The sequence below is a fragment of the Zosterops lateralis genome (genome assembly GCF_965231275.1).
Source record: "Zosterops lateralis genome assembly, chromosome: 32".
Classification (NCBI taxonomy): Eukaryota; Metazoa; Chordata; class Aves; order Passeriformes; family Zosteropidae; genus Zosterops; species Zosterops lateralis.
In genome coordinates, this window is record NC_139792.1 from 2,295,597 (window position 1) to 2,322,967 (window position 27,371).

General features: G+C 56.3%; 2 protein-coding genes across 5 annotated transcripts; both read left to right on the plus strand.

Moving 5' to 3' along the window:
• Nucleotides 1-295: 295 nt before the first annotated feature.
• CCNT1 (cyclin T1) lies at nt 296-10,491 on the plus strand (the record flags this gene model as incomplete). Its single annotated transcript, XM_083880896.1, has 9 exons — nt 296-468; nt 1,495-1,576; nt 1,825-1,953; nt 2,724-2,784; nt 4,086-4,148; nt 4,741-4,786; nt 7,283-7,446; nt 7,765-7,835; nt 8,153-10,491. The coding sequence occupies 9 exons, from the start codon at nt 296-298 to the stop codon at nt 9,530-9,532; spliced, it is 2,169 nt and encodes a 722-aa protein (XP_083737022.1). The 3' UTR covers nt 9,533-10,491.
• A 562-nt stretch (nt 10,492-11,053) lies between these two features.
• On the plus strand, nt 11,054-25,395 carry KANSL2 (KAT8 regulatory NSL complex subunit 2). 4 transcript variants are annotated; one of them, XM_083881195.1, is made up of 10 exons: nt 11,385-11,831; nt 11,915-12,172; nt 14,177-14,355; nt 15,199-15,313; nt 16,575-16,738; nt 18,163-18,329; nt 19,197-19,293; nt 22,013-22,266; nt 24,052-24,237; nt 24,943-25,395. In XM_083881195.1, exons 2-10 carry the CDS (start codon nt 11,922-11,924, stop codon nt 25,054-25,056), a joined length of 1,527 nt encoding a protein of 508 aa, XP_083737321.1. In that variant the 5' UTR covers nt 11,385-11,831; nt 11,915-11,921; the 3' UTR covers nt 25,057-25,395. The 4 variants fall into 4 exon arrangements, with proteins under 4 accessions (XP_083737319.1, XP_083737320.1, XP_083737321.1 ...); XM_083881193.1 differs by lacking the exons at nt 11,385-11,831; nt 24,943-25,395 and adding an exon at nt 11,054-11,068 and having other exon boundaries at nt 24,052-24,806; XM_083881194.1 differs by lacking the exons at nt 11,385-11,831; nt 24,943-25,395 and adding an exon at nt 11,102-11,173 and having other exon boundaries at nt 24,052-24,806.
• Nucleotides 25,396-27,371: the final 1,976 nt, after the last annotated feature.

The window sequence follows — 27,371 nt, forward strand, 5'->3', positions numbered from 1 at the left end:
GGTGGGGCCACAGGGGCCGCCCCGAGCTGCGGGAGTGTGGCGGGACCCGCTCAGATCAGAGCCCCTCACGGCTCTGAGGGGAGGGGGGGGCGAGGGCGGCACCTCACGGGAGGGGCGGGGCCTGACCAAGAGGGCGTGGCCTCTCTAACTCCCCGCCCACCCACCGGCCCCGCCCTGCTTTGGAACGCTCGCGCCTCCAACGGCTCCCCCCGCGCCCGCCCACCCGACGCCTGACGTCAGCGCGCCGCCGCGCTGCGTGCGCACGCCGCGTCCCCCGCGCGGGCGCAGAGCCGCCATGGAGGCCTCGGCGGGCGGCGGCGGCGCCGGGCCCGGGCGTCGCTGGTACTTTAGCCGCGAGCAGCTGGAGCGGAGCCCTTCCCGCCGCGCCGGTCTTGACCCCGACAAGGAGCTCTCGTACCGGCAGCAAGCGGCCAACTTGCTGCAGGACATGGGGCAGCGCCTCAACGTGTATCCGGCCGCGCTAGGCCGCGCTAGGCCGCGGGTGGGAGCGGGGCGGGGCGGGGAGAGCCGGGAGCGGGTGAGGGGAGAGCCGAGTCTTTTGTGGGGATCGAGGAGAGCCCGGCCCCGGGACGGGAAGATCGGTGCCGGGCTGTCGGGAAGGCCCAGCCCGGCTCTCGGAGCGGGGAAAGACGAGCCCATTTTTGGGCCAGGAAATCCCGTTTCGGGCCAGGAAACCCCGTTTCGGGCGCAGGGAAAGCTGTGCTAGCGTGTTGGGAAGGCTTGGGAGGGCCTGGCTGGCTCGGGAGCGGGGAGAGCTGTGCCGGGGTGCTTGGAAAGGAGCACCAGGCCCGTCCTGGGTGCGCCGAGCCCGTTTTGGGAGCGAGGAGATTTCGGGAGTGGGGAAAGCAGTGCCGGGATGCAGGGAAGGGAGGACACGGCCAGACCGGGAGCAGGGGCAGCCGAGCCCGTTTCGAGATCGCAGAAAACGCGTTTCACGAGCAGGGAAACCCGTGCTGCTGTGTCGGGAAGGCCCGGCCCAGGAGTGGGGAGAGCCGACCCCGTTTTGGGATTGAGGAAATCCGGTTAGAGGAGTGGGAAAAGCTGTACTGGAGTGTTGTGAAGGCTCGGTAAGGCTCAGCCCACGAGTGCCTGGGGAAGCCGAGCCCATATTAGGGCCAGAGAGATCTCAAAAGGATTTAGAAAGCAGGGAGAGCTGTGCCAGGGTGTCAGGAAGGACCGTCCAGGGAGCAGGGAGAGCTGAGCCTGTTTGGGATCAAGGAGACCCCATTTTGGGAGCAGGGAGTGCTCTCCTGGAGTGTTGGGAAGGCTTGGCTTGGGAATGGGGAGCTCTGAGCCCATTTTGGGATGGAGGAGAGGCTGTTTCAGGAGTGGGGAGAGCTGTGCTGGGATGTAGGAAAGGCCTGCCCTGGGAATGAGGGGATCCTGCTGCTGTTGGTGCATGTGGGGTCTGTTCCAGTGGCTCCCCTGGGCCTGCCTGGGGGTCTCTGCACTTTTCCTTAACCCCGTTCCCAGCTCCCAGCTCACCATCAACACAGCCATCGTGTACATGCATCGCTTCTACATGGTGCAGTCCTTCACCCAGTTCCACAGGAATGTAAGTGCTGGGATCTGGGGGGTGTGGGGTGCTGGGAACCCCCCAAATCCATTCCTGCTGCTGTCTGGGTGGGGAACCTGCCTTGGGAGGAGGTTTGGGAAGGGAGAGGGACTCTTTTCTCTTTCCTGGTGGTGACCAGACTTGAACAGCCTTCGTTCCCTGAAGGAATATTGAGAATCTACCTGGTTTATTTGCTATAAGCAGGAGTTTAGTGGCGTTTTAATCAAACAGAGTGTTTTCCTCCACAGTCGGTGGTGCCAGCAGCACTTTTCCTGGCAGCCAAGGTGGAAGAGCAGCCCCGGAAGCTGGAGCACGTCATCAAGGTGGCACATGCCTGTCTGCACCCCCAGGAGCCTCTGCTGGACACCAAGAGTGAGGTAAGTATGGGGATGGAGCCTCGGGATGTGCTGTGAGCACCAGAGGAGTGGGAATGGCCTCCGAAATTGCGCGTCTCCGGTGGCTCCTCGACCCTCCCGAGGTGCTCAGGGGCAGCTTCTCGATCCAACCTCTCCTGCCACAGAGAGATTTGGGCTTCCCTGCTCTGTACAAAGCCTTTTCTCTTCTGCTGCACACCTGGATCCAGGGGTGCTGTGTGCCACTGTCCCTGGAGTGCTGCCGAGGAGGGTGTGGATGCAGGTGTGGATCAGAGGAGCAGTTTGTCCCAGCACCTTAATGGGTTAAAACATTGCTGATCCCTCATCTCTCCAGACAGCCCCCTTTTACCTGGAGCTGAGCAGTGAGTTTCTTTTTCCAGGGAAACTTAAAGAAATTTTTTTTTAAAAGGGCAGGAAAAGCAGCTGATTCCTGCACTGCTCATGTGCCACCCCAGGAGTGTGGGGGACCAGCACCCAGAGCCCCCCCCAAACACTCTGATCCCTCTTTCTTAGAATCTCCAGATGGTTTGGGTTGAAAGGACCTTAAATCCCATCCCATTCCACCCACCTGCCATGGGCAGGGATGTTTTCCACTTGCCCAGCTTGCTCTGAGCTCCATCCAGCCTGGCCTTGACAACACTTCCAGGGAATCTGTGCCAGTCCCCCCGTGCAGGGAGATTCCCATTTTTGCCCCGGAGAGAAGGGTGTTAGGAATGTGCAGGCTTGATCCGAGTGCCTCTCCGTGAGTAACCTGCCTGTCCTCTCAACCCCAGGCTTACCTGCAACAAGCCCAAGACCTGGTCATTCTAGAGAGCATAATCCTACAGACCCTGGGTAAGTTCCTCGAAGCGGCCGGACTGCCACACGAATCCCAGAGCCAGGAGAATTCCACAGGCTGGAGAGCCTCACCCCTTCCACAGACTCCACACAACAAACCCCGTTTTTCGGCCCGACTCCTGTTTTAACATCAGTTTTTCAGGTGTAACTTGTGCCAGGCTCAAAGCTGAGAGATTTTAAAGTGTGGTTTGTCTCTTTGTGTTTTGGTTTTTGTTTTTTTTTTTTTCCCCTAAAGAAACCAGGATTTGTGCTGCTTGGACACTGGCCCTTGTCCTGGGTTGTGCATTCTGGCTCAGTCGTAGAATCATGGAATGGTTTGGGTTTGAAGGGACCTTAAAGACCATCCAATTCCAGGCCATAATGTTCCAGTTCTGTTGCAGGAAGCTGTTTGTACTGAGAGATGTCTTAAAAAAAATGGGTTGAAAGTGAATATTTTGATCAAATAATTAAATGGGGGAAAAAAATCCCCAGAACTCAACAAACCAGGAACAGTTGCTGGGTGTTTTTGGAAGTAGGAGTCTCCACATAGGGCTGTGGCTGGTGGAGCTGGTGCCCTGTTTCTTTATCAAATGTACTGTTAAAAGTTGTGTTCACTAACAAATGTTCTGTTTCAGAGGCAGTTTGTAGGTAGATTTTTTCCCTTCAAAAGAGCAGGATTTGTTACTCCTGACTGGATTCAGAGCAGATGCCCCATGTCCCTCCTTCAGTGGGGGCAGAGGTGTCGTGGGCCACAAGCCTGTGGCTAAACCAAGCCCAGTTCTGCAACCTCTCAGTTCTCCAGAGGCCTTTTTAAACATCCCAGTTTTCCCAGAACATTCTGCAGATCTGCTGTGCACATGGACCAATTGGAATTCTTTTTACCCCTTTCAAACATAATTCCCAAACTGAGGAGGAAGCGGGTGCAAGGATTAAACTCAGTTGTCCTCAATGGTTTAGGCCCATTCAAAGGGAAAACAATCTGCTTCCTCTCAGCTTTTTGGGTGAGAGAAATTCCTTGGAGCAGATGCCATTGTCTTTGCCTTCCTCCCAGCTGCTTCAAGAGGCTTTGTCCTGCTATTTTTAAAATCCTTAATAGTTGTTTTGTTTCCAGTGAGGCTTTCAGAAGCTGGGAGGTCTGGCAGCACCAGAGACCTTCTGGGTTTGTAGCTGGAGAACTTGAGGCTTCTGGATACAGGAAAAAACGGGCTCCTCTATTCCTGCCTGGCTCTAAGCAGGGCTGTAGGAGGGAAGGGGTGCAGGAAATGTGGATCCAGGGCTGTGCTGCTGGTTCTGATGGTGCTTTGTCTGTGTCCTTCCAGGGTTTGAGATCACTATTGACCATCCTCACACCCATGTGGTGAAGTGCACCCAGCTTGTCCGAGGTGAGAGGGAATTGGGAGGAAAATATGGGGGAGTGTCCAGCTGGGATTGCTCCAGAGCTTCCCAGAACCCTGGAATGGGTTGGGTTGGGTGGGCAAGGACAACTTCCACTTGCCCAGGTTGTTCCAACCTGGTCTTGGACACTTGGACACTGGATGGGCAGCCCCAGCTTCTCTGGACAATCAGGGCCTCCCTGCCCTCATAGAGAGGAATTTCTTAACAATATCCCTCTTAATCTCACCTTTTCCAAGTGAAAAACCATTCCTGCTTGTCCTGCCACTCCAGGTCCCATCCAGAGTCCCACTTCAGCTCTCTTGGAACCTGAGGGGCCACAACAGGGTCACCCCAGAGCCTTCTCTGGGCTGAACAGTCCCAATTCTCCCAGCTTTTCCTCCTAGGAGAGCTGATCCCTCCCTCTGATTTTTAAAACAGGCAGTTTTAGATGGTTCTGCCTCTTCTGAACCACACAAAGCTCTCAGTGAACAGCAGTTCTGTGGGTCAATCTGTAGGAGGCCCACAGTTCTTGCACTAAAATGTGATAACATGAAAATATGCAAATAACACCCTGATTTTTCCCCTTTTTTTTTCTTGCAGCCAGCAAGGACTTGGCACAAACTTCATATTTCATGGCTACAAACAGGTAATAATTTTATTATTTTCTAATTTTATAATTGATTGATAATTTATCTGCTGCCTGTGGCCCCAGAGGCATCACTCAGCCTGGGAGCAGCTGGGAATCCCACAGGAAGAGCCTTAAGAAAAGGTTCCAGCTATTTTTCCTGCCAGCTGCTGGGTAAAATGAGCTGGAAAATAAAGGCAGATGGGGTACTCAGGAGCTTTGCTGCTTATTTGATAGGAATTTAGTTGTGAAAGTTTAAAAAAAAAATACAAATAAACCAAAAAGATGGACAGGAAATGAATATATAAATTTTTCCTTGGTTATTCCTGGGTGTTGGAAAGTTTTCACTCAACAAGGTGCTGTGGAAATCATCCATGAATATGGTTTGTACCCCCAAAAAAGGCTGATTTGGGACATAAATGAAGAAATAGCAACCCCGAGTTTTTTTGTATGGGTTGTTTTGCCCCTAAATTTTCCTTGATAAGAAAAATCAGTCCCGAGTTCTTCATTTGGGTTGTTTTGTCCCTGAATTTGCCCTGGAAAGGAAAATCAGCCCTAAGTTCTTAGTCGGGCTTGTTTCTGTCCTTAAATTTTCCCTGGAAATAAAAATCAACCCTGGATTCTTTCTCTATTTTGTTTTCTCCCTACATTTTCACTGCCAGCCTGATGCCAGCACTTTTGCTGGGATTATTTTTAAATTTAATTTCCTGGATTATCAGCTTCAGACAAATCACAGAGTTAATATTTGGAACAGACAAAAATCTTGGACATGGAAAACACTGAATTTTTGGGAAACGATGGAGGGAAAAGTTGTTCAGGTGCCAACACAGGTGAAGCTGCAGGGCCAGAGATGCATCCCAGCTCTGGCTGGGAATGTCTGGGCACGTGGTTTCCCTTTTGCACCTGGGAGGTGTTTCCTGCTCACCTTCACTGTTTGTTGAAGGTGTTTCGGGCTCCAAAGGGCACCCTGTGGATTTCCGGCCTCGGGAATGTGGTGTTGGCTGATGTTTGGGTAAACAAAGCCCTGGAACCTGTTTTATCCCTGCAGCAAGATTTTCAAAGCCATGGGATTAGGAGTTAAGGCTGTAATTGAGGGAAATCCAGGCAGAAAGTGTGAAGAAGAGCCTCGCTTTTGCCTGAGAGAGTCAGTTCTGGCATGAACTGGATTTATCCTTGTGTTCCCTTTGGTTTCATTCTGGCATCGTTATGGGGCAGAGTTGAGGCTCTTTGTTATCCTTGAGTTTACTCTGCCAATTGCTCTGAATTTTCTGGGTTTGACTTCTCTGGATAAACCCAATATCCATGTAACTTGAGGATTTTTTGCTGTAGATGCCAAACTTCAGCTTGTCTACTTTTCACTGATGAAAAAATGTTGAATAAGGGTGGTGAGGAGATGGTGCCATGTGGGGGCTCGGTGGCAGGATTCCCAAAGGGCCCATTCAGGAGTGGGCAAATCCCACACTCAAGACTTGCTTCTGTGTTTCCTTAAGCTCTGGTGTTCCTGCAGGCTCCTCGTAGTCCCTCAGTTCTCCTGGTCCTGGTAGTGCCCACACCTCCCAGCATTCATGACCACGTGGAAAATCAGTTTATTAGTGAAAATATTTGATAGGTCATCTGGCTCAAGTTCTCCTGAGTCACTCCAGCATAAAAGTGTATTCCTAAAAATCCTTTGGGAGAGACCAGACCCTTCCTAAAGCTGAAAAAGGCAGGTTTGCTCCTTGAATGCCATCCAGGAGTTGTGCTTGGAAGTTTCTCCCCAGAGCAGAGGTGGGGCTGGCAGGTGACCCCAGGACTGACGTTGGTCCTTGGAGATCCCAAATTCTCTGTAGCAAAACAGGGCTGAACAAGGAAACTGGTGGAGGAGATCCCAAATCTCCTGTAGCAAACCAAGAATGAACAGAGATGGAGGAAATCCCAACTTTCCTGTAGCAAAACAGGGATGAGCAAAAAAACTGAGCAAATTTCTCTTCAGGAGCAGAAGTGGGGCTGGTCCCCAGTGACTTTTCCCCTTGGAGGGGAATCCCAAATTTCCTGCATCAAAACAGGGATAAACAGGGAGCTTGGTGCAGGAGATCCCAAATTTCCTGTGGTAAAACAAGGATGAGTTTCTCCTCAGAGCAGAGGCTGGCAGGTGACCTCAGCACTGATTTTCTTCCTTTGGAGGAGATCCCAAATTTCCTGTAGCAAAACAGAGATGAATTTCTCTTCAAAGCCCAGGTGGGGCTGGCAGGTCCCCAGTGGCTTTCCCTCTCAGAGGAGCTCCCAAATTTACCTTCCTAAAAACCACGAACAAAAAAACTGGTGGAGGAGAACCCAAATTCCCTGTAGCAAACCAGGCCCGAACGAGCGATGCGGTCGCGAAGCCCCCGCTGTGCTGGAGCAGGATGGAGCTGGCTGTGCCCGAGGGTCCTTCTGGGGAGGTCCAGAGGGGCCACATTTCCCCCCCATGTCCCGCGTGGATCTGCAGCTCAGGCGTGGGAGTTGATGGCTTTTTGTTTTCTCTCCCGGTGACGTCAGCCTGCACCTGACCACCTTCAGCCTGCAGTACACCCCGCCCGTTGTGGCCTGCGTCTGTATCCACCTGGCCTGTAAGTGGTCCAACTGGGAGATCCCAGTCTCCACGGACGGGAAGCACTGGTGGGAATACGTTGATGGCACTGTAACTCTGGAGCTCTTAGATGGTAAGTTTGGGAGCGAGGTTTTTTTCCCTGCAAAAAGGCTCTTAAATTATTTTGGCATCGCTGGTCCTGGGTCTGATGTTCCAACACCACCTCACGGGCTCCAGGAGTTCAGGGCTTTGCTGAGGTTTTCCAGAGCAGCAGCAGGTTCTGTAGCACCACAGAGAAATGAGTTTGAACGGGTCAGTGATTCCAGTTGTCAGAATTCCCCTCCTGGCACAGCTCCATCCCACCAGTAGCTCCATTTGTCAGATGAGGGGGTTGTCCTGATGGACTGGGGCTGCTCTGACTCTCCTGCTTGGGTTTGTGTCTCCTCTGCAGAACTGACTCATGAATTCCTGCAAATCCTTGAGAAAACTCCCAGCCGACTGAAACGGATCCGGAACTGGAGGGTAAGAACCTTGGATATGGGCTGTGGTTTCTTTGGGGATTCACAATGCAGGGACAGCAAGGAGGGGAGTTGTGTGTGGAACTGGGATACTTTGTGGTGCTCAAGTTCATCTGTTGTAAATTAACTTGCACAGAACTTTGGTCTTCCAGCTGCATTAGCAGCCCTGCTTCCAGGGGTTGGGAATTTTCCCACAAGGAGGGATGGGAGCAAAGTGGATCTGTCTTTAAAGAAGACCTTGCAGTGTTCTGGTGAGCTGCTTGGATTAAACCAGCTCCAACGACACCCCAAATAAACACCCGCTGATTTGTTCAATTCCAGGCCTCTCAAGCAGCCAGGAAATCCAAGACGGACGACCACGGCGAGGATGAGAACCTGTCAGAGCAGACAATCCTGAACATGATCTCCAGGAACAACAGCTCGGACATGAACATCGCTGGGCTCATGAGCATGTCCACATCCTCCACGGCCGGAGCGGGGCCGGCGCCCCCGGCCGCGGCCGATTCCCCCGCGGAGCCGAGCGCTGCGGATCCATCCCAGGCGGATCATTGGCATCCCCCGGCCAAGCTGGACATCCACAGGACTGGCGAGAGCACGTCGGCTGCCGAGCACCCGCAGCAGGATGGGGCCGCCTACCCCAAGCAGAACACCAAGAACGCGCCCTCGGCCAAGGTGTCCCTGAAGGAATACCGGGCCAAGCACGCCGAGGAGCTGGCGGCACAGAAGCGGCAGCTGGAAAATATGGAAGCAAACGTGCGCTCCCAGTACGCCTACGCCGCGCAGAACCTCCTGGTGCAGCAGCAGCGGGAAAGGGAAGGGCAGCAGGACAGCAACCCCTCCCCAATCGTCCTGAAAATCCCCATCGCAGGGTCAGAGAACCCCGAGCGCCCGCCCGGCACCGACAAGGGTGACAAAGCTCTCAAGATGAGGATCCCGGCGGTGGGGGGAGGCGGGGAGAGGCCCATCCCCTCCAAGCAGGAGGAGATCAAGATGCGGATTAAGGTGCCGGGTCCCGGAGACAGACACAGCTCTGCAGATGAGAGCGGCGGGAAGAGCCGGGAGTACAAAGAGAAGCACAAGGGCCACTCATCCAACCACCACCATCACCACCACAACCACCACTCGCACAAACACTTGCACGCCCAGCTCGGCGCCGGCCCCAGCACCGTGGCCAAGCGCCCGGGGGACTCCAAACACGGCGCCCAACCCGGCGCCGCCACCACCACCCCCCACAAGGGCTACGGGCCTCTCGCCCCCACCCGCAAAAGACCCCTGCCCGAGGAGCCCCCGGCCGCGCCCCACGAGCACCAGCCCAAGGTGGGCAAAGTCTCCAAAGGCCCCGGAGTGCCGTTCCCATACGCCCACCTTCCCGGGGCTGCCCATCTCCCCGGGCACAGCTCGGATTTATCCCAGCCCAGCAAAGCCCGGGGCGCCCACAAATCGGACAAGGGGCCTTCGGGGGCCAATGGGCACAACGTCAGCCAGGCCAGTGACTATCAGGACACAGTGAACATGCTGCACTCGCTGCTGAGCGCGCAGGGCATGCAGCCCACACAGCCCCCCGCCTTCGAATTCCACTCGTACGAGCTCCTGAACCCCCGGGCTTCCAGTGGCTCCAGAGCTGCCACCAACACGGACAAGCCCCGACCACCCCCCCTGCCCTCGGAACCGCCACCCCCGCTGCCTCCCCTCCCCAAATAACCCCCTTTTTACTACTGAGTCCAGAGCCCGAGCCCAAACCTGCAGGGCTTTTCTAAGGGCTTTTTGATCTCCACTGCCTCACGAAGAACTTATTTTATTATAATATAACTTTTATTATTGATATTTAGTTGTTAAAGCTGTGAAAGGATAAGGAACCCTTTCTCTATTCCTCCCTTTCCCCCATAGGCTCCCAGTTAGTGTTGGGCTTTGACCCCCCTCTGGGGAACATGGGGGATATTTAAAATATGTCACAGAAAATTTAAGATGTTTTACAAATAATTTAAGCATTAACTTATATCTTAGTGGTTTGGTTCCTTTTAATTCTGAAGGGCTGTGGCAGATCCCAGGGAGGTTCTCCAGCTCCCTCCCAGGGAGGTGTTGATTTTATGGGGGAGGGAGGGATGTGGGGGGCTGAGGGAATCCCAGGTCATGGGAGCTGTTCTCCCTCCTGTGGGTCCTGTTTCCTTGCCCCTGCACCTGTTCTGGTTTGGGATCTGATCTCCATCCCTTGCTCCCTTCCTGCAGATCCCGGGATTTCCACTGGAAACCCTGAGGGCACAGGAGATGTCAGGGGGGCACATTCCCAGTGGGATATGGGATGAGAAAGTGCCAGGCTGGTCCTGTAGGCACCATGCCCAGGGCAGCTCTTCAGGGAATCACATTGCTGGGCACATAGCTGTTCCCAGCTGAGCTGGAAGCAGCTTCTCCTGGAACCTCAGCCGAGGGCCAGGGGGACCTGCCAGGGTTTGGGTTGAATATTTGGTAAAGCCCTATTTCCTTTCTTTTTAGACTTGACTTTGCTGACCTTCAATAAATGGGTGGTCTCTGGATGGTTTTGGCAAACTCTTGTTCCACGTCGAGCTTGTTTGTAGGAGGAACTGCTGCTGCCAAACCCCCTCCAAGGATCTGGGGACCGATTTGGTCCAGTTTTGGGACCAGTTAGATTGATGGGTGTGGGCAAGGTCTGTCCCTTGCTTCCCTTTCCTCTCTTGGAGGCAGCTCCTCCCGGGATGTCGAGGCTCTGCCCTTCACGGTGGGGCACAGTGTGGTTCGTGGCCGGCTTGGGAAACCAGGAGGGAACCGAATGATGCCAGGGGGCTCATGGTGGTGCTCTGGGACCAAGCCGAGCCTACCGCCAGCGTCTCCTGACCCGGAGACAAAGCCCACGCCCGGTCCCGACTCGCCCCCCGCCCCGGTTTTGGGGGCGATGACCTCCCAGGACACACCCCGTGTCCTTGCCCGGGACTCCCCGCCCCGCCCCCGGTTTCCTGGCCCGGAACTCCCCCCCTTTCCCCCCTTTGGCGTCCTGACCCGGGAACTCGCCCCGGTCCCGCCGTGTCCACGTGTCGCGTTCCCGCCGCGCCGCCCTCACGTGACAATAGGGGGCGTGGCTCTTCCCTGGGTGAGTGACTGCGAGCTCAGCCAGCCGCACGCGGGAACGCCCCCGTGCTCGCTGCTGATTGGCGGGCGGGCGGGCCAGTGAGGCGGCGGGGCGGGTGCACGGCGCGGCAGCGCGGAGGCCGCGGCGGCAGAGAGGTAAGATGGCGGCGGCGCCTCCTGCTCTCCATGGGGCCCGGTCTGCCCCTCAGCGCAGCCCCTGAGTGCTTCTCCAGGGCACTCCCGTCCCGCACTGTCCCGGGGGTGGGTTTCATCCCGCTCTCCGCTCCGGCGGCGCTTCCTGGGCGCCCCTCAGGGGTGCCCCTCACGCCCGCCGCCCGCGGACAAAATGGCGGCGCCGGGGCGGCGGGAGCGCGCATGCGCGGGAGCGCGGCAGCAGAGCACGTGCGCGGGCGGGGGGCGCCGGGACGGACCGGGATGGGAACCGGGAGAGGGGCTGGGATAGACCGGGATAGATCAGTATGGGGGCACCGGGAGAGGGGCTGGGATAGACCGGGATGTACCGGGATAGAGGCGGGGATAGATCAGCATGGGGGCACCGGGAGAGGGGCTGGGATGGACCGGGATATACCGGGATAGATCAGCATGAGGGCACCGGGATACGCGCTGGGGGCAACCGGGATAGAGGCGAGAAAAGACTGGGATAGACCGTGGCTGGGGGTGGATAGGCACCGGGGACGCACCGGTATGGAGGCGTGGATGGACACCGGTAGCGGGGCAGAACGAGTCACCGCGATATGTCGGGATAGCGGCAGCGATGGGCGCTGGGAGCACCGAGGAGATTCACTGGGGGTGCACTGAGAGAAGAGGATCTCCCCCAGATTTCTGTAGGGCTAAAAGTTCCCTCTACCATTATTGGGAATTACCTCCATAAGGAGCAGCCTCATTTTCTCCTGAATGGGTCAGACTTTTATTCAAATCCTTTCTCGCCTCTACTTTTCATTTTATCAGCGTTTTATTCCATTCCCTTTCCTTGCTCTGCAGCGTGGGCATGAACAGGATCCGGATTCACGTGTTGCCGACCAGCCGGGGCCGCCTGACCCCGGTGCCGCGGCCCCAGGAGCCCCTGGCCTGCGCCTTCGCCCCCCGGCCCTGCTCCCAGCCCCGCCTGGAGGGGCAGGAATTCTGCATCAAGCACATCCTCGAGGACAGGAATGCTCCCTTCAAGCAGTGCAGTTATGTGTCCACAAAGAATGGGAAGCGTTGTCCCAACGCTGCTCCCAAACCTGAGAAGAAGGATGGGTGAGTGGCTTTTCCTCCTGGTTTTTCCTCCAATTCCAGACTCTGTGGAATTAAAACAGGCAGGAGGAGGTTTTTCTTTCTCTTCCCTGTTGAAGGAATGGCTGGAGCTGTGTCAGGGGAGATTCATTCTGGATTTTTGAGCACTGTTCAAATGCTCAATTCACTCCAATCGAGCACTTGAACAGCTCCTCAAGGCAGTGGTTACATTCACAACCCTGCCAGAGCCCGAGGAGTATTTGGATAATGCACTCAGGAGCATGGTGGGATTTTGGGGTGTCCTGTTTAAGGCCAGGAGTTGGACTTGGTCATCCTAGTCAAGATACTCCATGATTCTTCAGTTTCAGCTGCATTTAGATTACTTCTGAAAGGCATCTCCCTTTTTCCAAAGAGTTTTTAAGCTGGGGAAAGACTCTGTGGATTCATTTTGGGACTGTGGGCTGTGCCCTGGACCAGCAGAAGGTGGCTGCAGTGCTCCAGACCCAGCACTGGATCCGTGTGTGCCATCCCTCCCTCATCCCAGCACATCCCTCTGCCTGGGCCAGTGGATAATCCCCAGAGCAGCCACTCACATCCCTGTGGAGCTTTGACCTGGTTGTGCTGCTGCTTCCCTTAGGCCTTTAAAATGCTTGAGTGGTGGGAATGGGATAGAAGGGATGGAGCAGTTAGGGATGACAGTGCACAGATTCCTCATGGCAGCGTTGCTTCCAGGGATTTACTGGGATATGAGCAGTGGTTGTCTCCACCTTTGTCCCTGTGCCATAAATATGGGGAAGGCAGAGTCCAGTGAGAATGTTTGGAAGCAGAAGAGCTCAAAAACTCACCCACCTCACTGGTTTTAACTGAAAGCTCTTTATATTGCCCGCTGCTTTTGCCAGAGGTGATGTTCCCACAGTGGTGGATGGGCTCTCAGCATTCCCAGGCTGCACCTGCAGCCAGCTCCCTGTGAGAGATTCCAGGTGCCAGGGGTTGTTCCCTGCCCTTCTGCCCTGCTCAGGTGAAACTCTGCATCCAGAGCTGCCTCCAGCCCTGCCCCCAGCACAGGAAAAACAGGGGCAGTTGGACTGAGGTCAGAGAGGCCCCGAGATGAGCAGAGGGATGGAGCAGCTCTCCTAGAAGGAAAGGCTGAGAGAATTGGGATTGTTCTGGAGAAGAGAAGCTCAGAGGTGACCTAATTGTGACCTTAAAGTGCCTAAATGCGCTGCAGGATAGACAATTTACAAGGAGTGGAGTGCCAGGACAAGGGGGAATGGCTTCCCAATGCCAGAGGGCAGGGTTAGGTGGGATATTTGGAACAAATTTCTCTCTGTGAGGCTGGGGAGGCGCTGGAATGGATTTTCCAGAGAAGCTGGGGGTGCCCCATCCCTGGAATTGTCCAAGGCCAGGTTGGAGGGGGCTTGGAGCAACCTGGGATAGTGGAAAGTGTCCCTGCCCATGGCAGGGGTGGGAGTGGGTGATCTTTACATTCCCTCCCCATCCAAAGCATCCTTGGGTTCTGTGAAAATGCAGGAATGTGGAAGGCTATTGCAGCAATGTGGCTGCTCCTCTAGAATGGCTTCGCTCATCAAAATCCCTTTAGGGGCCTCTTAAAAAGAGGATTTTCCCCCCACACCCCCATTTTCTCTCGCATGAGGAAAACAGGAAGATTTTAATCCCCAGATTATTGTGGCATCATCCTGCATTGCAGGCAACACACTGGAAAGCCTCAGGAATGCGTTGAGGCAAAACCAGAGCACCAGGATCCATGGGAGCTGCTCGTGTGAGCGAGGTGTCCCCTCAGTGTTTGGTGCTGCTGAGATTGCTGAGCACTGCTGTTGGAGGCAAACCTTGGATGTGCTTTGGTGTTTGGTGGTGGATGAGGGATTCCAGCATCAGGAGCTGGGAGAGCAAACAGGGTCAGGCTGGGAGGGGGCTCAGATCAAGTTTCAGGTTCTTCCTACCCGAATTACTCTGTGATTCCTTGCCTGGCTGGCTGAGTGTTGTACTGAGCCATGGTTTGTCCCGCAGCACCTCGTTCTGCGCGGAGCACGCCCGGCGGAACGCGCTGGCGCTCCAGGCTCAGGTGAAGAAATCCAACCCCGGGCCCGTGGGGGAGACCCTCCTGTGCCAGCTGAGCTCCTACGCCCGGGCAGAGCTGGGCTCCCAGAGCACTGAGAGCAGCCGGAGCGAGGCCAGCCGCATCCTGGGTAAGGATCAAACCTCAGGCATTAAGGTTTTAGCCTTTATGTTTTTCGAATCCTGAACTGCATTAGTGCATAACTCTAAACTGCATATAAAGTGTTTGCTACTGTCTTCACATTTTGGTCAGACAAAACAGTTCCTCTAGGCCTGAAATTCAAGGACACCCTACAGCCTCAGGCCTTGAAAAGTGAACAAAAGTGAATTGTGGGGGAATATGACTTCATTACCTGAAGCTGAATTGGAGGATCAACCCCTGGTATCTAAATGGACCAAACTTATTTTTGTCTGAAAAAACTCATGACCATTGTCCATCTTGGTTGTAGCCTCTGGGAGGCTTCTGACTGCCCAAGATGTGTCTATTGAAGGCCTCAAATAAATACCCACTTTATTCTCTTAACATTATCTAGCCTGTGTTCTAGGTAGCCACTCCAAGGCATCAAACTCAAAGGGAGTGCTGGGCTGCTCTGTTCCTCTGGGGGACAGCCAGCAATATCTCTTCTTCAGTCCAGTGGGAAAAGGATCCAGTGGTCTGGGAGTAAAAGCTGGAGTTTTGTAAAGCCTGGTGTGTCTTGCCTGCAGAGAAATCACTCTGCCAGACCCAAATCCTGCAGGTTTAGCATGGAAATGTTAGTAGGGCTGCAAAATAGTACCACTGGAATTCTGTGCTTCCTGGGAGGGCTGAAGCATCATTCCCAGTATGTTCTGGCTGTTCCAAGCTGGGGAATTTCCTGTTGTTTCCTAGGGTGGAGAATTCCCTTTCATGAGGCAGCCAGCTCAGCTCCATGGGGCTGAGCTCCAGGGTGTCCCTGGCCATGCTGGGATGTGGGACAGTGTCCTGTGTCTTGCAGATGAGGACAGCTGGAGTGACTGTGAGCAGGACCCTGTCACCGTGGAGCAGACGTGGCGTGGAGACCCTGACAGTGAAGCTGACAGCATCGACAGCGACCAGGAGGATCCCCTCAAGTAGGTTGGGGAGTTAAATCCATCTTACGTTTTGAGGAGGCTCAGCCTGGAAAAAAGGCTCAGGGGGGGAACCTTCTGGCTCTCCAGAAGTCCCTGACAAGAGGCTGCAGCCAAGTGGGGGTCTGGCTCTGCTCCCAGGAAACAAGGGACAGGACAAGGGGAAACTGCCTCAATCTGTGCCAGGGGAGATTCAGGAGGAATTTCTTAATGGAAAGAGTTGTCAGGCATTGGAACTGCCCAGGAAGGTGGTGGAATCCCCATCCCTGGAGGTGTCCAAGGAATGACTGGATGTGGCACTCAGGGCTCTGATGGGGGTCGGTCACAGGTTGGACTCAATCTTGGAGAGCTTTTCCAAATTCTGGGATTCTGGGATTCCATGGTGGCTGCTGCCTGCTACACAAATATTCCCTTTTCTGGGCTCACTGTGCTTCCAGGGGACAGTGCTTTTGTTCCAAATGTGACACTGTCAGTGGTTTCTCATGGATTTGTGCCCACGTGGTTTGTTGGCTGTGGATACTCTCAGGTCCTGGGGTTTTCTGGGAACCACTTGCTGTTCATCCTCTTCCAGAGTGGAGTGGATCACTCAGCAGCTTCTCTGGGTGATTCAATCTCTTAAAAAGCCTGAATTTGAGTATTTCAGCTCATCAGTTGTTGATGGTGTAACTCAGAGTGTTCCCAATACCATCAGTGTTGTTTGTGGGGGAGGAATTGCCCAGAGGGACCCCCACATAATAATAGTCTTGAGAGAGCCCCACAGATTCAGAGAATCAAGCCTTGAGGATTTCCCAAATCCTTTTGGGGATCAGCCCTAAGGCACCCCCAAACCCTTTGGAAGAGTAATCCTGAGAGACTTCCCCCAGCCTTTGAGGGTTCAGCCTTGAGAGACCTCCATACCCTTCAGGAGAACAGCCCCGTGGGACCCCTCCACATTGTTTGGGGTTTAGCCCTGAAGGATCTCCACACCCTTTGTGGCAACAACCCCAGGAGACCCCCACACCATGAGGGGGATCAATCTTGAGGGAACCCCACACCCCTGAGGGAGGTTGGTCCTGGGGGATCCCTACATCTTTGGGGGCTCACCTTGAGAGACCCCCACACCCTTTTGGAGAACAGCCCTGAGGGACCCACAGACTCTTCAGTGGAAAAAACCCATGGGATCCCCAGACCCTTCAGGGATCAAACCCGAGGGGCCCCCACACCCTTTGGGGGGGATCAGTCTCCAGGACCCTCCCAAACAGTCCCTGTTCTGTGGGTTTTCCAGGCATGCCGGTGTGTACACGGCCGAGGAGGTGGCTCTGATCATGAGGGAGAAGCTGATCCGGCTCCAGTCCCTCTACATCGACCAGTTCAAGCGGCTCCAGCACCTGCTGAAGGAGAAGAAGCGCCGGTTCCTGCACAGCAGGAAGGGAGAACACGAGGCCATCGGTGAGCACAGACCTCCTGCCTGAGGGCGTGCACAGAAATCTGCCAACAAAGGAGCTTTGGGCTTTTCTAGAGGCAGGTTTCAGAGCAGGGTAAACACGCCCAGAGCAGGTGTTTCATTGAGGGGCTGGAGCACAGAGAAGTGGCTGGAGCACAAGGAGAAGGGTCTGGAGAACTGAGAGACATGAGGAGGGGCTGAGCCTGGAGAAAAGGGAGCTCAGGTGGGATCATCTCACTCTCTGTAACTCCCTGTCAGGAGGGTGCAGACAGGTGGGGTCAGGATCTGCTCCTACAGAACAATGAGACAAGAGGAAATGGCCTCAGACTGTACCAGGGGAGGTTTGGGTTGGACATCAAGAGGATTTCTTTATGGAAAAGGTGGTCTGGCATTGGAACTGCTCAGGGAGGTGGTGGAGTCCCCGTGCTTGGAGGTGTTCAAGGAACAGTTGGACATTGCACTCACGTGCTGTGGTCTGGTTGACAGGGTAGGGATCAGTCACAGGTTGGACTCTGATCCTGGAGAGCTCTTCCAGGCTGACTGATTCCATGATTCTGTGCTGGTCCTGTGCCCAGAGATCCATATCACTGGTGTTCCAAAGCTTGTGCATTTCTTTGCTCTTCAGAGCTTGCAGCATTGGCAGGAAATGAGCTATAATGTTAATTCTGAGACAAAAGTGCTTATTTAGTACCGGGATTTCCTGTTTTTTCCTTTTACGAACAAAAAATATTCATCCGTAAGGCCCTTGGTGTGTGGACAGGAGTTGGTTCCAGTAATACCAGTGCTGCTGTACTGGCATATTCCTCCCTAGCAGGGATGCAGCTTTCCCTCTGCCTTGTCTGGCATTCTCCCTATGCAGAATATGCTCTTGGAAGCAGGAATTCCCAGTTCAACAGAGGCAAAACCGAGTTGTGTAACTGATCCCAAGTATTGCAGAGCAAAGGACTCTTTTTTTCCAGCATCATCCTTTAATAGCTCATCCTGGAAAACGCCATAATTCAGCTCAGGCTCAAGTAAAAATAACCAGGAGTTTGGTACATACCAATTTTGCAGAACTCTTTTTAGCAAACGAGTCAAAGAAAAGCAGATCCTGAGCGTTGCCCTGTAATTACACCAGGAATGCTGGCGGGAAGCTTCCAGAACTTGCACAGAAGTGACCTGGAATTTGACAAGTTTCTATTCTGCTGCCGAAATCACAATGGACGGGAGTGACTGAATTATTTTTGGAGGAGGTTTTAAAAATACTCTGTGGGCCCAAGTGTTCCTGGTGCATGCAGAGAGGTCAGGATAAATTTTGGGATGGAACCTGCACCGCCAGGCGTCACCCAAAGCTGTGCTTTCAAAGCCCTCGGTGGCTGATCTGGCCCCTCGATGGCAAAAAAATCCAGTCAGGTGGGTGCAAATTCCTGACTTTGCTTTTATCCTACAGGGAGCAGCCTCCTGACAGGGCCAGAGGGGCTGATGGCCAAGGAGAGGGAGAACCTGAAGCGGCTCAAGTGCCTCCGGCGGTACCGGCAGCGCTACGGGGTGGAGGCTCTGCTGCACCGGCAGCTCCGCGAGCGCAGGGTCCTGGCCACCGATGGAGCGGCCCAGCAGGTCCGTGGGGACATCCTGGATGGGTCTCTCCTCTCCTGTCTTTCTGGGAGTGACCCCAGGCCCTGGCAGATTGCCCCATGTAACACCCTTCCTGCGAGGATAGCCCTGGCTGCCACCTTCCTGGGTTTGGAGAAGCTCCTGGGTTTTGTTGAGGCTTGTGGGAGCTCTTGGGTTCGTGGGAGCTTCTGGTTCTGTGGTAGGTCCTGTGTCTGCAGAAGCTCTCAGGTCTGGGGGAGCTCTTGGTGTCCACACCTTGAATGCTGGAGTCAGTTTTGGGCTCCTCGCAGCAAGAAAGACATTAAGGGTCAAGTCCAGAGAAAGGAATGGAGCTGGGGAAGGGACTGAAGCACAAGAAGGGTCTGGAAAACTCCTGAGGAGATGAGGGAGCTGAGGGGGCTCAGCCTGGAGAAAAGGGGGCTCAGGGTATTTGGAGGCTTGAGGAGTTTCGGGAGCTCCTGGGTCTATAGAAGCTCATGGGTTGTGGAAGGTTGTGGGTTTGTCAAGGCTCTCAGGTTTTTGGGAGCTCCTGGGTCTGAGCGAGTCCATTCCAGTGCCTAAAGGAGACAATAAAAAGAGGGAGAGGGAGTTCTAAATAGACAGGCAGTGACGGGACAAGAGGGAATGGTTTTAAACAAAGATATGAGAGGTTTAGGTGGATATTTGGAACAAATTCCTCCCTGTGAGGGTGGGGAGGTGCTCCACAGAGTGCCCAGAGAAACTGTGGCTGCCCCATCCCTGGAAGTGCCCAAGGCCAGGTCAGATGTGGCTTAGAGCAGCCTGGGATAGTGGAAGGTGTCCCTGCTCATGGGAACAGGAGTTAAAGGAGCTTTAAGGTCTCTCCCAACCCAAACCATTCTGTGGTTTCAGGCACACACCACCCGCTCCAGCCAGCGCTGCTTGGCCTTTGTCGATGACGTGCGATGCTCCAACCCGTCCCTGCCGCTGACCCGGCACTGCCTCACACGTATCCTTTCATCCTCACACTCAGATTCCTGTTTGCCAGCAGTTTGCCCCGTGCCTGTGCCTCCTTTTTCCCTCCCTGGCCCTGAATCAAGGCCATTGGTTTGCTGTAGCCTTTGGTTTCAAACAGGAGCCCAGAGGAAATGTCTCCCAGTCTGTTGGTGCTCCCATCCCATGGAACAGCCAATTCGTGTGGGAGCAACAAAGGGCTGGGCTGGTCTCAGGGGTGGTCCTGCTGTGGCCTCCTGGGTCCAGAGCATCCAGACAGGGTGGGCTTTCCACTTGGGAGCAGAGAACCCAGGCAGGCCCGAGCTGTGAGGGATGTGCATGGATCCCCTCCAGGGATGGGGATTCCATCACCTCCCTGAGCAGCCCTTCTAATGTCTGACCACCTTTTCCATGGAAGAAATTCCTCCTGATGAATTTGGAAAATCCTGAAGCTCCCCTGACAAAGCTTGAGGTTCTTCCCTCTTGTTCCCTGGGAGCAGAGCTTACCCTCCACCTGAGTACACCAGAGCATGGCCTTGGGGATATTTGGGAGGATCTGGAGGGGTAGTTCTGTGCCTTTTTGGAGCTGCTATGGCCCAGCTTAGTCTCTCTGACCCTTCAAAATGTTCACATGTATGTGTGAGCAGCCTCGAGCTGTTCTACTTCCCAAATCAGCCTCAGCTATTGGAGATGTGGCTCTGAAAGTTCCATTGCGATCCCCCAGCTCAGAGATTACCCCCAATATGGGATCCATGACCCCAGCATTGCCCTGGGATTCCATCTGCTCCATCCACTCTTGTGGGAGTGAGTGGATGTGTCCAGGTCTGGGCTGGAACTGCAGGAGGGAGCAGTGGGGTGAGTCAGGACGAGTTCTGGCACTTGGGTCCAAGGGCTGGGTGAGGAGGAGCTTCTGGATCTCTGGAAGATCTTGGATTTGTGGGAGGTGCCGGGTTTGTATGAGCTCTTGGTTTTATCAGAGTTCCTGAGTCTGTGGGAACTCCTGGGTTTGTGGGAACTTAGGATTTATGGGAACTCCTGAGTCTGCAGGAGTTTATGATTTTTTTTTGGGAGCTCTTGGGTCTTGAGGAGCTTTCAGATTTCTTTGGAGATTCTGGGTTTTTGAGACCCCCTGGGTTTCCTTTGTCCCTGGAGTTGTCAGTCTCCCCCAGCCCTGTGCAGGCAGTGGGAGCTGGAAGCTGCCTTTGTTTCTCTCTAACCACCACAGACCTCAAAATAAAGACAGGAGAAATCCCATAAAACAGCCGGAGAAGCTGCTGTTGGCAGCTGGCGCTCCCGGGAGGGAGGGGAAGAGCTGGGTCTGGCGGGAGCTCTCAGCTGACTCTCACTGACACAAACAAGCTTTTCCTCGGGCAGCTGATAACATCTGATAACATCTGTGGCTTTTCGGGAGCCTCTTGGGCTCTGTTTGTTTCCAGGAGCTGGATTGTTTGTGACAGGGCACTAAAGGGATGGGGAAAGGCTGGGGGACTCCACATGGAGCCTGGGATTTTTGTCCTCTTGGCAATCTGTGCTTTTGGCTACCAGTAAAGTCAGTGCTGGAGCTGGGAGTTGCTCCAGGAGATGAAAATCTGCCTTCCCCACCCTGTGTTCCCTCACCACATCTTCCCTTGGGTGTCCCAAGTCCTTCTCTCTTGGGCTGGGCTCTGACATTGCTGCCAGCCTGGATTATGGCTCCTCACAGCCTGCCAGGAAGTGGATTCCTTAGAAATCCTTGGAGTAGGGAGGAGAGGAGGGAAGGATGAATCTCAAACCTAGACAGCTTGAGAAACTGGCTTAAACTTGGTGTCTTTTTCCAGTTTTATGTAGGTTTGGATTTTTTTTTTTTCCCTCTCACATTGGTGTGTGTTGCAGTTGGGACGATCCTGGTTGGGAGGAAATGGAACAGGAGAAAGGTGGGAAGAAAGGGTTGGAAGAAGTGAATGGGGGGGTTGGAAAAGGAAAGGAAAGGGGTGGGAAGAAGAGAAGGATTGAAAGAGGACAAAAAGGAGGAATGGAGTCAGAAGAAGATGGAGTTGGAAGAGGGGGAAGGGGTTGGAAAAGGAGGATCGGATCAAAATGGGGCTTGGAAGAAGAGGATGGATGTGGGAAGACGAGGAAGGAGTGGGAAGAGGAAGAAGGAGTTGGAAGGTGATGGGATCAGAACAATCTGGGTTTTGATCTGTAGCTCCTCTGCCTCTGGATCACTCTGCAAGTGTGATGCAATTGAAGCAGTTTCTGTTTGGGATTAAAGGCAGGAAATCCCATTTACACCTCTGGCAGGAACAGGTTTTCCATTGGGAAGGAAAATGCAGTGGGAAGATAGAAATACCAGAACTAAACTCCTGGCTGTGGAAAAGGCATTGTGTGTGCTGGGATCTCCCTGCCTGTGGGGCTGGAGCTGATCATTTTCCATGGATGTCTGCAAACAAAAGTTAATCCTGTGCCTTTGTGAAATCCAGCTGAGTATCTGTGAGTGGTTTCCAGGGATCCAGCCACATCTCCCAGCCCCCACGGGGGGGCTGTGGCTGTTGTCCCAGTTTTCCATCATGGAAATTATGTCACCCACATCCCTGGGCAGTTGGGGGGCAGCTTTAGGCTCTGGATTCCTGATCTGGGAGAAATGGGGGTGGATTTAACACCATTTTGGGGGGAATTTGGAGCATTTCTCAGCGTTTATCCCTCTGGATGTGTCTCTGGCTGTACTCGTGCTGCTTTCCTTGACCTCCTCTTCCCAGATATCTGCCAGGACACAAACCAGACGCTGTTCAAGCCGTGCCAGGGCTCGGAGGAAGTTCCCTGCAACAAGCCCGTGCCCGTGAGCCTCTCTGAGGAGCCCTGCTGCCCCCTGCACCTCCGCCTGCCCCCCCAGATGTACGTCCCAGAGCAGGTCCTGGCTGTCCCCCAGGAGCTGGGAGCTGCTCCCACCGATCTGTACCTGAGCGCAGCCGAGCTCCAGCCCACCGAGAGTTTGCCCCTGGAGTTCAGCGATGTAAGTGGGAAAGCTGCCCCTCTGCCCACCTGAGAGCCCACCTGGAGCGCTGCATCCAGGTCTGGGATCCTCAGCACAGGAAGAGCTGATGGAGAGAGGCCAAAGGAGGCCACGGAGATGCTCCAAGGGCTGGAACAGCTCTGGAGCCAGGCTGGGAGAGCTGGGGATGTCCAGCCTGGAGAGGAGAAGTTTCTAGGGACACCTTAGAGCCTCTTCCAGTGTCTGCAAAGAGCTGGAGAGGGACTTGGGGCAAAGGATGGAGTGCCAAGACAAGGGGGAATGGCTTCCCACTACCAGAGGCAGGGTTAGATGGGATATTGGGAAGGAATTCCTGTGAGGATGGTGGGGTCCTGGCACTGGTGGCTCAGAGAAGCTGTGGGTCTCTCACTGGATCCCTACAAGTGTCCAAAGCCAGATTGGAGGGGGATTGGAGCAACCTGGGATGGTGGAAAGTGTCCCTGCCCATGGCAGGGGTGGGAATGGGTGATCTTTACATTCCCTGCCCATCCAAAGCATCCTTGGGTTCTGTGAAAATGCAGGAATGTGGAATGTTTGGGAAGGCTATTGCAATGTTGGTGGCTGTTCTCTGGAATGGCTGTGCTCATGGAAATCCCTTTAGGGGCCTCTTAAAAAGAGGATTTTCCCCCCACACCCCCATTTTCTCTCGCATGAGGGAAACGGGAAGATTTTAATCCCCAGATTATTGTGGCATCATCCTGCATTGCAGGCAACACACTGGAAAGCCTCAGGAATGCGTTGAGGTAAAACCAAAGCACCAGGATCCACGGGGGCTGCTCGTGTGAGCGAGGTGTCCCCTCAGTGTTTGGCTGCTGTTGGAGGCAAACCTTGGATGTGCTTTGGAGTCTGGTGATGGATGAAGGATTCCAGCAAAAAGGGTCAGGCTGGGAGGGGGCTCAGATCAGATCCCAGCCCCTTTCTGTCCAAACAAGAGGTGGATTTTTTGGATTAGAAAGGAAAAACTGGACTGTTTTCCCTCATCCTGTCCTTTGAGAGGGTTCCAAGCTCCCTCTGGAATGCTGCAGATTCATGGAAGCTGCTGGGGGCATCTGTGTTGTGTCTCACATCGCGCCAGGCTGGGGAAGTGCCACTCGTGAGTCACAGGAATCTCACCCTCGTGTCAAACCCCCTTAGGAGCCAAAACAAATCCCAGCCTCTCCCCTCGGCAGGGAGGGCAGATGGAGGAGCTCTCAGAGCCTGTCCATTCCCATCTGTGGTGTCAGGGCAAGCAGAGGAGGTGTGACATCCTAGAAGAGGGTGTGGTTGTTCCAGGTATCCCCTGGAATGTGTGACATCCTGGAAAACAGGGATTGCTCTGGAGGTCTCCAGGAATATGTGTGACATCCTGGAGAGCAAGGATTCTTCCAGGTATCCCCTGGAATGTGTGTGACACTCTGGAGAGCCGGAATTGCTCCAGGGGTTCTCGGGAATGTGGTGGAAACCTGGAGATGGGCGACTGCTCTGGGAGTCCCCAGAAAGGTGTGGTTGGACCCTGTCAAAGCCATTCCAGGTGCTGCAGGGACACTTTGGGGTCAACACATCACACTGGGCTCCAGGTGGTGTGTCCCACACCTTGTCCTCAGCAGTGCCAACATTCCATGAGAAAGGAGGAGAGGGGGTTCCTGGGGTTTGTTCCTGGCTGCTGGCCAGGGGTCCCACTGGCGTGGTGCCCACTCCTCCCTGCCTTTCTCCCATTCCTGCTGCTTCAGAAGACTGGAGTCTCCTCAGACCCCTCCTGATGAGCCACTCTGCTGTTTTCCCTGCCAGGACCTGGACGTGGTGGGTGATGGGATGCAGTGCCCCCCATCCCCTCTGCTCTTTGACCCTTCTGTGACCCTCGATCCGTCCCTGCGGGACATGGCCGAGGCTCCCATCGACATCCTGGCGCTGGAGGAGCCGGACAGGGGCAGCTCCTCCACGCCCCTCGTCCCTCCAGCTGAGGGGCCTGCACAGGTAGGGCTGCAGGGACTGCCCCCCACCCCCCTGGGATGGGTTTTTCCCAGCAGGAAACCCCCCTCTTTTTCCTTCCAGGCAGACAGGCCCGGGAGGCTCCTCTCCCACACAGCAGCTCCAGAGTTTGGGTGTGCCCGTGGTCTGGATGGCATTAGGAGTGCCAGGGTGGGGGTGGCAGCCAAGGCCAGCTCCTGAGGTGGCTCTGTGGGTGGCTCAGTGCCACCCTGGTCCTGGGGATGGATGTCCTGGGAATGTCTGGGACACTGGCGATGTCTGGCTGCTGTTGGAACCTCTTAATCCCAGCTGGGGGTTTTTAGGGGAGTTGTTTCCCATCCCAGGCCAGGGGTTCTCTTTTCTTCTTTGGAGTCTTTCACTGGAATAACTGAAATTTGCTCCTGTCCTCCTGCCTGGAGCCAGAGGCTTCTTTGGGGTGTCCACATAGGGACAGGTGATTTCACCCACCCCCCTGTCCTGCCTCTCCTGTCATGTCTCCTGGGGTGAAAGCCAACTTTTGGGGTTCCCAGGCTCTGACTGAAGACCCCCGGTTTGCCGTAGCCGTTGGTTTCAAACAGGAGCCCAGAGGAAATGTCTCCCGGTCTGTTGGTGCTCCCATCCCATGGAACAGCCAATTCGTGTGGGAGCGACACTGTCCCGGGCTGTGTGTCCCACCACGGCCAACCCCCGTCCCTGTCCTGTCCCCCGCAGAGTCACCTCCCGTACCAGCCCCGGGACGAGCAGCAGCCGCAGGAAACAGCCCCGTCCACCCCGGCGCGGGGAGCAGCTGCCAACGGGAGCCTGGAGCCGGGGGCCGTGAGCTGAGCCCACAGCTCCGGGGGCTCCACACCCGGGGGACCCCCAGCGTGGGATCTGGGGGGACTCAAGTGCTGGAGTCCTCTCCAGTGCCAGGATGAGCTGCAGATCTGCCTTCTCCACTGATCCTCGGAGCCACAGGGACCCCTGAAAGCCCCAGGAATGGGCTCTCCAGCCCTTCCCGTGTTTTGAAGTAGCCACAGAGGATTGGGGAGGGAAATCACTGGAGTTGTGGGGTCCGTTGCCACGCCCTGTTGTGCCCTGGGGGTGGGTGATGTGGCCCTGTCATGTTCTGGGGGACAGAGGTTCCATCCCGCGGGGTCCCCCACAATAAAGTGATGGAGGTGAGTGCTCAGTGTCCTGTGGATGAGCCGGGGGATTGGGGGGTGCCCTGGGGGGGCTGAGTGTCCTCCCGGGGAGGGGGGACCCGGCTGCGGCCAGACCCGACTCTACAACCGGGGGGGGGGTCCCCATTTATGGGTCACCCGTTGTTTTTCGGTCCCGGCCGCCGTGGCGGGGGGGACACGCTCGGGGGGGGCTCCGCGGTGTCGGGTGGGGCGGTCCCATCCCGGGGCAGCCGCCGGCGGGGGCTCGGTACCGGGAGGAGAGAGGGGCGGGGGGCTCCGGCTCGGCTCCGGGGCTCACGGGAAGGGGCGATTCGGGGGGGGGGGGTGCCCGGGGCGCGGATTGGCGGCGGCGGGGGCGCAGGGCGGGGCCGGCCCGGTGCAGCCATGACGTCACCGCCGCCGCCGCCGGTCCCGCCCCGGTCCCGGTCCCGGTCCCAGCCCCGGCCATGCCGCCCCGGCCCCGCCGTAGCCCCCGGTGAGTCCTCGGCGGGGGGACCGGGGGGGGGGGTCGGGGCGCTGCTCGGGGGCACCGGAGGCGGGGGGGGCACCCGTGGCCTCCGGGCACCGGATCGTGCCGGGGGAGGGTGGGGGTTGAGCCCGGGGGAACGGCGGGGCTGGGCCGGTCCGTGGTGTTCCGCACGTCCCCGGTGCCCCCCGGAGCATCCTGGGGTGTCCCCGGTGTCCCCAGCGCATCCCGGCTGTCTCTGAGGTGTCCCCACTCCCTGAGGTGTCCCCAGTGTCCCCACTGCATCCTGGCTGTCCCTGGGGTGTCCCCGGTGTCCCCAGAGCATCCCGGCTGTCTCTAGTGTCACCAGTGCATCCTGACTATTCCTGCTATGTCCCCAGTGTCCCCACTGCACCCCTGCGGTGTCCCCGGTGTCCCCATTGCACCCCTGCCTGTCCCCGCTGCACCCTGACTGTCCCTAGAGTGTCCTCAGTGTCCCCACTGCAGCCCGGCTGGCCCTGAGGTGTCCCCACTGCATCCTGACTATCCCTGCGGTGTCCCCAGTGTCCCCATTGCACCCCTGCTGTCCCCGGTGCATCCTGACTGTCCCTGGGGTGTCCTCAGTGTCCCCACTGCATCCTGACTATCCCTGCGGTGTCCCCGGTGTCCCCACTGCAGCCCGGCTGGCCCTGGGGTGTCCCCCAGGGTCTTTCATCCCCCCCGCCGGTCCCCAGAGTCCCCAGCACACCCCAGCTGTCCCCTGTGTGTGTCTCTGCTGTCCCCAGCACATCCCGACTGTCCCCAGTGTCCCCGCTGCATCCCTGGCTGTCCCTGCGTGTCCCTGCCAGTCCCAGCTGTCCTCGCTGTGTCCCTGCACCCCGGGGCTGTTTCTCTAGCACATCCCACTTGTCCCCGGTGTCTCGCGGCTGTCCCCAGGGTGTCCTTGGTGTCCCTGGTGCATCCTGGCTGTCCCTGGACTGTCCCCAGCGTGTCCTGGCTGCCCCCAGAGCAGCCCAGCAGGGCTGGGGACACTCAGGGCTGTCACTCCCTGTCCCTGGGCTCGCCGTGGGGACCCTGCTGTGGGGGACAGCCCGTCAGGGCCACGCTGGCACGTCCTGGCTGCGGTTTGGGCCCGTGCCGTGTCCCCAGGCCGTGTCCCCACAGTGCCCGGGGCGGCGGGACCGAGTGCCCGGGGGGAGCTGGGGAGGGGACAGGGGCTCTGGGGGGCCCTGGGGAGGGGACAGGGCTCTGGGGGGCCCTGGCTGTGCCCCCCCTGGGTGTCCCCCTCCCCACAGGGGCCGCCCCCACGGGGCCCCAGGCTGGGGGAGGGGATGGCCGCGCTGTCCATCTGTCGGGCCCCCCCGGCCGTCCCCGCCGGGGGCTTGGGGGGGCCGCGGGCCGCTCTTCCCCTCCAGACAGAGCCTCACTTCCCCCCGTGACGCAGCCGGAGCCGCCGGCCCCGGGGCCGCTTCCTGCGCGGGGGGCAGGCCAGGGGGCCCACGGGCACCTCGGGGACAATGGGGACACGGGGA